This window comes from Acanthochromis polyacanthus, chromosome 21 (assembly GCF_021347895.1).
Source record: "Acanthochromis polyacanthus isolate Apoly-LR-REF ecotype Palm Island chromosome 21, KAUST_Apoly_ChrSc, whole genome shotgun sequence".
Lineage (NCBI taxonomy): Eukaryota > Metazoa > Chordata > Actinopteri > Pomacentridae > Acanthochromis > Acanthochromis polyacanthus.
This window is the reverse complement of record NC_067133.1, coordinates 20,505,951-20,518,451: the sequence shown is the minus strand read 5'-3', so window position 1 is coordinate 20,518,451 and position 12,501 is coordinate 20,505,951. Positions and strand designations below refer to the sequence as shown.

Below are 12,501 nucleotides of genomic sequence, written 5' to 3'. Positions count from 1 at the left end.
GAGATATTTATCCGCCTTTGATGATAATTTTAAGCAAATTGTGTTTAACAGTGATGGAATTACACAAGCTCAGGCATAAAACTGCCAGGGGTAAAGGCTTTCTATCTGCTAAGCAATTTGGTTTTAGTTACAGTAGGACTATGCATGCATGTGCTGAGGCTGAGTGTAGTATTTCCACCTCTGGCTTCAATCACATTTTCATTACTTTATGCCTTTCCTCACAGTATCGGCAGTAGGAGTATGGAAAACATGGGCTTGCTTACAGGTGCATGAGGAAAGAAACAGTGATAGAGTTGGAAACTTCTGCGAGTAGAAACCCAGATACTTGGCTCGCTTTTATTAGACAGATCAGTCAGCTTCAGTATCTCAGAGTGTGTGGTTGCAGGAATGAGAATCTTAAGTGGAACAGTCAGTGACATGAAAGTTAAGATTTAAGCTGGTTAAGGTGTCCAAAAATGCAATTTGACTATGCAGTGTGCTGCAGGATCGACGTAGAAAGAGACGAGGTAAAAAGCGAAGGATGGCATAAATCTGCTTTTTTTTTGTCAAGAAACATAAGCCGAAAACCAACAACAACTGAAATGTGAAACCTCTGACATTCATGACCTGCCCGTGGCAATCCAGTCCATTTCAAATTTCAGGAACGTGCTGTAATCTCTGCATTATCCACATAAACAACGATGTTTTATTGTTGCACAAGCAGGAATTATGACGGCTTCAAATCAGATCTACTGAACAATAAAGCCTTTATTTTTTGTCTTTCCATAGTTCAAGTTTGTCAGTCCCACCCAGTGAAAAGGTGGCAAATAGAGTGAAGGAGTAAGAGGTAGAGCAAGTGTTCCATTCTCATTGTGATCAGCGTAAAAACTCACTTTTACACACCAAGGGAATGGCCATCCAAAGAAGGCCGACTGAAAAAAAAAAAAGGAAAAAGAAAACCTAAAAACTAAAAATAATAAAATAACAGCAGCTTCTTTGTGGTGTTGCTAGCTTTCCCTTATAATTCACAATCATAAATACTCCTAACTCACTGACTTTTGATAAAGGTAGCACTACAGTGTAAACCAGAGAGGCAATGAGTGCTAGCCATGAACAGAGGCACGGCAGTCATCATCACTATCGTTATCATCACCACTATCATCATCACAGTCTCTGAACACTTGGAGTGGGGAAACTGCCACATGACAAGGGCCTCTTGCTATGTGTCCCAAGGGCTCTGCATAGTATAGTCTGACAGAAGAGATAATGGCTGCCCGCCACGGACTGAAGAGAGGATGTTGGTCCAGCACTCAATGAGAGTACGACCTGATGAAAAAAATAAAAATGGGGCCGTCTCTGCATACTGTATTGGAGAGCACAGAAACCTGAGCAGTGGAGCCTGATAGCACATCAGTCCAATATAGGTGTACGATAGTCAGCTGGCCCTGTGAGTACTAAGTGTTTGTGTGTGTAGGTCACACTGCATTAAATCTAACTAATACCAACCTCTCTACCATTCACCTACACTGGGTCAGGTTGGGACAGTGCCATGTTACATTAAAAAAGGAGATATTATTTACATCTTAAACACATAAATTATTACCCTAACATACGGTCTCTGTAAGGCATAATAAGGTCTCTGAAACAGAACAAAAAAACGACATAAGTGCCTCTTATGCTGACTATGCTGACTGTCGATTTAAAAAGAATGAGAAAGAGGAAAAAAAGTTTAAACGTTGCCGAAATAAAATCAAAAATGCAGGCCGGGACAAGTCAAAAAAAACACAATTAATGCAGTAATTCATGAGAACAATTTGCAAAATGGCACATAGAAGGAGATAAAGCTGTGAGCTTGACGAGGCAACCCCTGAATACTTAGAGGGAGTAACAATGGCAGCACTGGAGCTGGCTCTTTAATACCCAAGAAATAAGAAGAATACGGAGGGGTCACTGCACGGAGGGCTATGCCGCGGATCACTGATGATATGGGTTGCCATACATTTCTGCCTTATGCCACCCGGAGATCTAGGAATGACTTGCAACTCCTCCTGAATGTGACCTTTGTCATTTTCTAAATATGTTTTGTTTCAGCCTCGGAGCCTCCCACTCCCCAGCCTGTGACAACTGCATCCCCTGCGCTGATCAATCACATCGGGGCAGAACAGCTCAAACCTGATGTGATCTTTCTAATAAGGCCCTAGTCCGGTTAAATTCACACTTGTCGACGATATACAGTATCAAAATTCTGTATAATGAGAAAACATACAAACGGATATGCAAATATAACTTTCAATACACAACAACATACACATTAACTGTTGGTTCTGCAGATGAAAGTATGCATACAATATGTCACAAACAAATAATTGGCTGGCTCTGTCCATTCTGAAGAGAGAGATAAGAAGGGGGGTTATGGGGCAAAAAAACAAACAGAAAAAAAAGACAAAAACTACAGATTAGGTTCAGTTCATATTTGTCGTGTTGGATAACTGCTCACACGGGAAGCTTGGAGGAGTGAATTAAACCTCTCCAGTTGACCGTACAAGTTCATATTACCACCGCTCTCCCACTCCAGTGCTGCTGGGCTGTTATCAGTCTTTGGGTCACTCCCCTATTGTGTGTGGGTGTATGAGAGTCCGTCATTCCAGTGAGTTTTAAAAAAAAAAGGTAGGCCATTGGTTCGTTTGCTGAGAGGTCCCGCCTACCCTGACGAGGTGGAGCCCGGAGGGAGATCGTCAGTCGTCCAAGATGACCTTGACAAAACTGGCCACATCTGTCTCTTTGGAGTCATGCAGGGTGAAAAATGGATGTTTCTGCATCGAATTGAGGAAAAAAAAAAGAAGCTTAGTTGGAATTCTATTCTTGATGTCTTTCTTGTTATTTACTTGTGAAGTACGCACATCATAGTAGTTTTAATGAGGTAAGTCTGCTGAGGACGTGATAAAAACTAACCATTAATTCTGTATACGCTGGTCTTTCGTTTGGCTTCTTTCTTAAGCTGCAAAAAATAAAAAATGCACAAGTGAGGAAAAACAGCTAAAACCATAGTGTGAATGCATTTTTACTTCATTTCAAACCAGATTGAAAAATACAAAGGTACAGAAGCATCATTTGAAGTCACGCAGGAGCTTGAGATACTGTACTTCTGCCTCCTCTCTCAGTAAACACAGCAAACACTGACCCCTGCTGGGCTTCACACACTTTTTATTTATTTTTCTGTAACCACAATGTAATGACGACTGCGATACTGTCACTGATTTGAGGCTTACCACTGGGAGATGAAGTCTACAAACTCTGGGGAGAAACGGTCAGCGGGCAGCTGTGGAGACGGTTCATCCACCACCTGTTTGAGCTGCTGGAACGGGGTGCCCCATGAGTCATAGGGGAATTTCAGGATGGCAAGCTCAATCTAGAAAGCAGAGAAAGTCTGATTTAACACGGAATATGCACATTTTCGCACAATTTTCTGACTGCATGTTGCGGTTTCCGTCACCTCAATGCAAAGGCTGGAAATTCTAGGTGGGTAACACTGGAACTATTTTTAACAGTTCAGGAAATTCTTTACTCATCTGTAAAGAGTTCTGTCATTTCAATTTTGCACTATTGGGCACCATATAAAATTGTTTCTATATTTCATGTAACAGTTTTTGGACAGCTCAGATAAAAAAATATGTCAACTGTGGATCACGGGGCAAATTTTAACAAAAAAAAATGTGCCACACATGTCCTTCATGTCACAGTAAACTGAGTTAAAGTCAAAGTAAAATGAGTAAAAAGAAATTCTGTCAATCTGTAAACCATGTTTGTAATCTGGTTTGAACGTGGCAGTTATCAAAACTGTCAAGGGTCACTATGACTCAGCATTAGTGAGGCACAGGTGGTGCTACATCTCAGGACAGTTTGGTAAATATGCAAATTAACCATCCAATAACATATGCTTTGATGAAAGGCACATTGGCAATGTGCATATTCTCTGTAATACATGTTCTAGCCCAGTCAGGAAAACTGCTGCTTAAATAAAAGTTTATTATTTTATTATTGCCATATAATAACTGCTATGATCAGATGGATTATGGAGGCAAGGTGATTACATAGGACTAAACTAACATTTACATCTTGCTGATTGCCATCGGTGTCAACAATATCTGAAATAAACTCAACATAGCAAACTAGTCAATATGCATAAAAGCAATCATTATCTAGCAGGCAGGTGAACATCAGTCATAATTTTGTCTACAGTGAAAAGGTATAAAAGAACAGTTAATAGAGGGGATGTTAGCAGAGCAGCAATAATAATGGACTTCCAGAGTAGTTTATTAAATCCATTTTTAAAAATTGCATTAATGTCCCTCATTGACTTTGCTCTGTGAGTCTAACCACATTTTCTCTAGACAAACTCACCATTGTGATACCAAGACTCCATATGTCTGACTTGACACTGTAGCCTTTCTGGTTGAGGTCAGGGTTGATCCGCTCAGGCTGCAAAAGAAATTAATTGCAACAGGTAAGTATCAACATTATTTGAGATTAATTGGAATATGTATGCTGATTATTCTGGATTCTACTCTTCAGATTTTCCTTCTAAATAGTAGACATGAATTAGGATCACTATCCAGTTTAAAACTGTTATTACAATCTGAGAATAACATCACAAGAGAAGGTAAAATATTGGGCTGGCTTTGTGACCCTACATTACAGGCAAGATGTCTGAAAGTGTAGAATTTAGGACAGTAGAGGGCTGACTTCTATCAGTCCGTGGTTAAAATATCCAAATGGTTATGGAGTTCCTGGCCTGTGAATATCTGGCTCTTCTCAAACTGATGAGAAGCTGACACAAACCAGGTCTCGATGAGTCTTTCACTTAAATAATCTTTTCCTAAATCCCAAGTAGCTGCTTCCAGGACTCCTGTACCCAATGACCACTTACCGCCATGTAGGGCTTGCAGCCTGCATCCATTGTTTTGGCCACCGAGTCCACTAGGTGGCCACTGATGCCGAAGTCGCACATTTTCACTTGGCCCTGAGTGTTGATCAGAACATTGGAGGGCTTCACATCTGGAAAGGGACATTGTTGGGAATGCAAGAGGGAGAATACAGCAAACCAAATGTGAGAAACTTCATCTGGAACCTGAAAACTTCACAATATGATGATTTGATCTCCGTTTTACCTCTGTGTATCACTGACAGGTTACTGTGCAGATGCTCTAATGCCTTGACAATCTGTGGATTAAAATAAAGAAACATAAAACACTGGCATCTTCAATAAATATATTTATACACTGGCTGCTTTAAATGCACATTCATAAAATAAAAATTAATCAGTTCTTTTATAATCTGCCTTGAGTTTTATAATGTAATTTCTTTCCATATTCCATTCACACAATTCTAAGCCATAACAAACATCTAAATATTACACAATTAGCATACCCTTCAAATTCAAATACAAAAACAGCATGTAAAGCCGTGACACTTAATTCATGAGCTGTTTCTAATTTGTTTCATCAGTACACAAGCACAGCTGTAAAATAAAGGACAGTTTCGGGGGAGTTGCGTGATGTGACTATTTCTGGACAAAAAAACAAACAAAAAAAACTCATCTGTCCACCAAGCATTTCCATCCAGAGTATCTCCAGCTATAGCTCTGGTTGCCTGGCAACCTTTACAAGACAAGGCTGCAGAATGTCATTGCCTCCAGCTGTTGTTCAAAAGTATAATAATTCAGCACAAAATCACGAACTCCTGTTCTTTTAATCTTAATCGTAGAAAAAAAAAAAGAGAATGAACACGTCCTCCCAAAATGGTGAACTATTCCTTCAAAGCTGGGGTGGGCAGAATTTTTAGGCATCATCACAAAAAACAAAAAAATAAAATATTACATTAAAACATACTGTTAAAGTGGTTTGAGAGGAAACTAAACTTCTGCATCTCATAGTGCTTTTCACCTGGAGCAGGTGAGCTCATATAAATAGCAACAAAGTCTGGAGAGCGGGTAGGATGTGGTGGTACAATGGGTAAAATGGAGGGCGTTCACTCAGAAAGCCTGGGTTTAAATTCTGAGTGAAAAGACAATTTCATTTGACTTTTAGCTTGACTATTTGTGCAGTACGTGCTCCTGTGGTGGGCGGGGCTTAAAACAGAAAGGGACAACAGAATAGCTGCAGGAGGAGAGCTGTATATTTTCAAATTCTGGTGTTTATCCACATTTCTGCCAACAGGAGCTTTAATAAGTGCACTTGATATCTTAGGGACACTGTTCTGTGAGTGTAAAATATGAAGGCCAAAACATACTGCTACTGTAATCTTGCCCAAGATGTCCTCTGGAATGGTTTTGCCTTTCTCAATAACCTTCTTGTAGAACTTATCCAAAGACGTGTCCATCAGTTCCATGCAGATCCAAACATCACCCTGAAAGAAAGAAGCCCCCCAAAAATAAGAAATAAGCTGATCAGAAACATGAACAAAAGGCCAGAGGAGTAGGGCTGCAACTAACGACACGTCGACGAATCGTCTGAGCACGATACGTCATCAAAAGCGGAAGTGAGCGCGTAATGCAACACAAATCAGCGTCCGACTGGAGCGCGGAACACGGACGGACATCGGCGCTATATATTATGTACGCATGATGCAGCACGGACATCCGCGATCTATCATAAGCTTGGATGTTAGCGTTTACGATACAGCTGTATCTAAACGCGGACATCCGCGCTGCATCGTGCATTCATAATATATGCACGATGCGGCGCCAATGTCCGTCCGTATTCCGTGCTCCGGTTGGACGGAGATTTCTGTTTCATTGCGTGTTCACTTCTGCTTTTGATGACGTATCATGCTCAGACGATTCATCGATGCGTCGTTAGTCGCAGCCCTACAGAGGAGTCACAAATCAATGAGATTTAAACCCTTGGCCTCACCTCACGAAAGAGGGCGCCATAGAAGGTCACAGTGAAGAAGCAGTCCACGGTCCTCATGGAAATGTCCAGGTCCATCAGAAGCCTCTTCTGTTCCAAAGTGTTGACTGTGGCACGAATCCTCTGGAGACACAAACATCACAGGGCAGATATAGCTTAAATCAAATTTCATCCAGTGTCCTAAACCTCCCCCCCGATCCCTAATCCATCCACCCCCTGTCAATGACCTAAAAGATCCAAACCAAATGTTTACAAGCTGAGATCATATACCGAACACATCTATGACTTATGGTGCTATTTTAAAACCACGGTGCGCTTACAGAGATGACAAATCAGGCAACTGGAGTAGCTGCTTCCCAGCCTACCTTGACAGCCATGATAACACCACTGGGCACATGTTTCATCTTGTCCACCACTCCATACGCTCCCCTCCCCAGCTCGGCAATCTGCTCCAAGTCATCTGCCTTCACCACAAAGTTCTGGACAGAGGAGGCAGAAGATGTGATAATGTATGCATTCAGCTCAGTGGAAATAAAATAAAAAAATAAAACTGTATGTTTGAAACAAATACAGAGCCAACTTTACCTGCTCTCCAATAGTCACACAAGCTTTAGAGTCAAGATCTCGAGGGGGCCTGTAGAGAGAGGGAACATTTCAAAAAGAGCAAAAACAGCAATGTGGTCTGTTATAATTTGCAGCTTTGGAATTAAATAATCCCATAACTCTACCACTATCAACCGCATAAGCTTGGTGGAGGGGGTTATTTCAGTTGGGTGGTGTAATTTCCTGGATTCTTCAATGCCAGCCTCATAGCTAATTTTTTTTATATGACACACTAATTTCTCTTACAGTACAATCTTTCTATGTATAAACAAGTTGATACTAGCATGCTCTATTTGGGGAGAGTTAGGCCACCTGTATGCCTTTTTCCAGGATTTGTTCTCAGCTATGTTAGCCATCTCCTGGCTGGAGCTTTGAAAGAGATCGTATCATTGAATTCTCAGCCAAAAAACCAAGTAAGCGCATTCTCTAAATGTTGAACTATTGCTTTAATTTAATTACTTGAGGTCACAATTCGACTCTTGTCCATTTGTTAATTACACAGCACTAATTTGTACGTAGATATTGCGTTTTTTGTGTTTTGACGGAGCTATTTACAAATTGGGCCATTTTCCAGTTACAAAATTAATCTGTCGGCACTTTCTGCTAGACAAATTATGTAAATGTTAATTCTTTGGTATCTTTGCACTGCATTTTTTTGTTATTTAATGACAGGCATACAAACAGAAACAGGTGTACCTGCAATATAGCATTAGTAACCATTAAACTAATCAGACCTTTCTGACATTTGGGCCAGTTTTGAGATCTTTTTTTGGATGCTAACAAGTGTTGTCACAAGTGGGTAAAAAAGGAGTCTTACGCTGTTGCTGCTGGTGGGGGTGGTGTGAACACTTCTTTGGCCAGCTTCAGCCCAGGGTTCTTCTTCTTCCCTTTGGTACAAGAAACACAAAAATAATAATAATAAAAAAACATTACCATCACAGCTCTCTGATATTCAGTGATCAATACAGCTGTATTTAGCACCAGCCACAAGCTAGTATAAGTAGCAGTCATTTGTTGAAAGCAAATGGACTTCCATTCAGCACACTAATGAGCTCGTTTACGACATTACTCGGAGATTATAGCAGATTTTTTTGCCACAATAGAGACTCCAAGTTCAAATTCAGATCACTTAGTGTCAACTAAATGGATGCTGCTCATTTTTATTAATGCACACTTGTCTATTGATATAGGATTTTGTTCTATTCTTGGAATAAGGAGTGTTTTTAAAGCCAATTTGCAGCTGCCACTGACGCAAACTATAGCAAATGATTTGTTATCTAACTTGAGATTAGGTGTACACAAAGTTAAGTCCCTGCCATAGAAAGAAGGTGGACTAAATGACTAATCAACACTGGTATGATGACTCAAATGGAGCGAGGGTGGGGGGTGGGGGGAGTTCAAGGGAATCAAGCCTTTCTTCCTGTCATGATTTTTTTTTCCCTAAACCAATACAAACCCTGCTCACATATGAAGTGTCAATATGTCTTTTTTAACCCGCTTTTCGTTTTAATCTGCAGTTTGGGATCTGGAGCATGTTGTTCTAAACTGCACAGCTCTGGGACCTTTCTGTGTTAAATCAGCGACAGCAATCCATTCATGAACACAGTTTACCAGCAGCCTCTGGGACTTCCCACAAGGGGCTGCGAGTCTCTGCCAGAATGACACAGCTACCAAGCCTACGAGCAGCAACACAGGAAAAATAGCTCAACTTTTTTTGACACGGACAGTCGTGTTCAGCATGTTTGCTCTTGTTGCAAGGTCGAGAGGAAAAACAGTACACTTTACTTGTACTTTATCTGCATGTATGCTAGGACTGCTGGGCCACAATTAGGATATGATGAGAAACTGTTTAGACCTGGCTGCTTGGTATATACAAGTCCATCTAGGCTGCGTAACTGTTCTACTGCAGTTCAGAGAAACTGGTTTAATATACACTAAAGTCATGTTCACTTTTGAACACGTTCTTTATAAAACTAACAAAATGTATGCATAGTACTGTCATTGCTATGCAGGGCTGTCTGTGCTATTGACTGAATCACAGCACTCCAGCATGGAGGAAGTATGATTGGGTAAACCCCTCCTTGCTCGATCATCCTGGAAGGGAAGTGAACTTTTGCAAAGATTTTAGATTCTATGGCCTACCAATGAAACTTAGCCACATCCATTTTGTGTTGCAACCCTAAAATAAGTCTACAGTGTCTGGACAGACTCTGGTAGTCTCATGTGGTAGGGAGAGATTGAGTGTGATTTACTCACACATGCTCAGTCAAAAATAGATTTTGCATTTCCTCTGCGTGGGATAAAGCATGAGCATTCAAAGTCTTCAGATGACCTGACAAATAAGACAGGCTTTTGCGCACGCAACAAAATTAGGGTAGCATGTGGACATGCTGGTGCAGTACTTAAACATCTGACATACCAAAGCTGTTTTTAATCGGTTAGAGATATTTAACAATGCTGTGCTGCTGCAGGGAAACCATCTCCTGCAGTCTAAAGTGCTGTATGCTATAGTTTGAATCAAGCATGAGTTATTTCTTGGTCACTGTGATGTTTTAATGGCCCTGAAATACTATTCCTCTCAGGTAGCTGTCTTGTTTGGGGGCCCAATGGATGGTGTGTGCATTGACCCTGTGGGCTGGGGCTGAGTGGGATATGACTCACAGCCAGTCAGACTGGACACATCCGTTCAAAACACAACAACTGTCAGGACCCTTTGGGAAATATGATGTCACTTCATTCGGCCTGCTTGCTGTCCCTGCTAGGGCACACCAAGGCCAGCTTCACCACACATTTTTGCTGCAAGACCTGCCTGATCCTAATCCTGAACCTCACAGCAGGCAAAGTATATCAAGGTTGCAAATCAAACTACATGACAACATATACTATTTTCGCAGAAAGGATCTAAGCAATAAGCATCTCACTGTAGAGCAGGAATCCACTTGTTTTACTGCAATTAATACCACTGGCAGTGATAATAAAGAATAATATCAATGTGTGCATTGAAACCTTGCACAAGTTGCATTCTGCAAATACAATCTCCCTAGTGCACTTTGTTTTTTTAACCACATGGGAAGAAGTATACTGACCAACAGAATATTTTATTTGTAGCATTGATCAATATACTTTTGCTATTATATGCATCCACTACAGGACAGCAGCAGTAAACTGGTGCACATTTACAAGAAATCCATAAATTCTTAGGAAACCAATGATGTTCAGTGGAAAATACCCAGAGCACAGCAATACATACGTAATGTGAACAAGAATTTCTGGATTGTGCATGGGGATCAAAGTGTCAATAGCAATGTGGCGAGTCACCATCAGGAAGCTCCAAGCCTTAGAGTGGGTCCATATACAGACAATGATGACTCATGCGCAGATAATCTTCCACACCACCCTATCAGGGAAAACCCAATCTCCAAGCATGCCTCAGCAATGCACTGAACTGCACTGCGATGCACTCAGGCCCAACACCATTGACCACAAAACTCCTTGTAGTGGCCAGAATTTTAGGGGGAAAAAAAGCACTTTCACAAAGACACCCTGGACCTTCTTTGCTTTGTACACAGCACAGAACCTGTGTAGCAGCTCTCCGCTTGCAGCCAGGGAACTGTCAACAAAGAGACACTGCACTATTGCTGCTGCAAGTCAAAACATGCCATGGTAGGCCAAAGGCTGTGATTGCCTGAGCAGCCAATCTACACAGCCCTCTCAAAACAGTGTGTACTCCCGACCATGGTAACGCTAGTATGATTGTGTAACAGCACAAGCGGTGAACTTGAAATGTAAATTGACATCATCATTCTGTATGTGTGTGTATGTGTGTGTGTGACGCAGAGGAAGAACCTTGATTTTTCCTAGGTGTGTATTTTATTCAGCAGTGTGCAGTAATTAAACAACACAGGCTCGCTGGCAGACTGACTGAAGCCAAGTGTGCGATAGTGTTCTGCTTCCTTGGCATCGTCGCCTGCTTTAAAAATAAAGGAATTTCCACAGCGGAAAAAAACAACACATTTTCACGGACGCGGAGCTAAAAATATTTTAGTGCTAACCAAAACAAGCAATCGATGATTCATGAGTCAGGAGGTCGAAATGTACAAACACCTGTGGTCCCAATGTGCTCCACTTTCCCGGAAAGAGAGAAACTAGTCGGTGTTTTCCAGCAGAGGGGCAAGTTGGTTGATAATTACAGCTTGGCAAAAGTCCTTTATTGTCGTGAAAACGGTGTTAGCTAACCACAACACGATGCGAGTATAGCATTTAGCTAACATTTTTTTTAACAGTAAAAGCTAGCGATTTGCACACTAGCAATGGATGAATAAGTTACTAATAGACACCAGGATATTTAGAGGCTTCGCATAGTGATAGAAAGCAGGAAAGACATGCTGGCTAGCTTCTTTTTCCTCTTCTCATACATGCAGCTCTCCACCTGGCAAGGTTACATTTCTCCTACACAGCTAGCTTAACTACTGTCACGCAAGCTGCACGTCAGTATTTAGAAGATATGCACGTCTGTTTTTAAAAGTGTGGAGAGACAAAAAGACACTTACCTCCTTTGGACAGAGACATTTCCCCTTTGCTTTGATGAGGGGGAAGGGAAGCACAAAGACTTTTGCCTTTTTTTCTACTCCCTCCCTCCCTCCGTACATCTACCCTTACACCCGCTCAGGATCGCTGGCTTGTGGTGCAAGATCTGGCAGCGATTAAAACGACGCGCTTCGTCTTCGTGCAAGCTCGAAACTTCGACCAGCAGCTTAAGCGTTCAAAGATCGACGAGCAGATGAATGCACAACTTTAAAGAAAGCTGTGCAGTTCGCGTTAGTTTGCTAACAAAACCTGCACTCGGCCAAAGTCTGACAGCTGAAGGTTTCAACGACGTGATGGCGTACTTCCTGACTCCCGCTAAGCATCATGGGATGTGTGGTTTGCACAGGGTGAGCACTTTCTCTGTAAACAAAGAAACCCCCCCCCCACACACCCCCCCACCCCCCCACCCCCAGCAAAGATAAAA

The 12,501-nt window shown here is 41.6% G+C and overlaps 1 protein-coding gene across 1 annotated transcript; it reads right to left on the bottom strand.

The window, feature by feature from the left end:
• Positions 1–729: 729 nt before the first annotated feature.
• On the bottom strand, positions 730–12,389 carry LOC110962866 (dual specificity mitogen-activated protein kinase kinase 6). The gene is made up of 12 exons (XM_022210928.2): positions 12,041–12,389; positions 8,308–8,377; positions 7,473–7,521; positions 7,253–7,366; positions 6,891–7,010; positions 6,268–6,384; positions 5,148–5,199; positions 4,907–5,034; positions 4,381–4,458; positions 3,249–3,388; positions 2,932–2,977; positions 730–2,792 (listed from the first exon to the last, which is right to left on the bottom strand). Exons 1-12 carry the CDS (start codon positions 12,057–12,059, stop codon positions 2,715–2,717), a joined length of 1,011 nt encoding a protein of 336 aa, XP_022066620.1. The 5' UTR covers positions 12,060–12,389; the 3' UTR covers positions 730–2,714.
• Between the last annotated feature and the right edge of the window lie 112 nt (positions 12,390–12,501).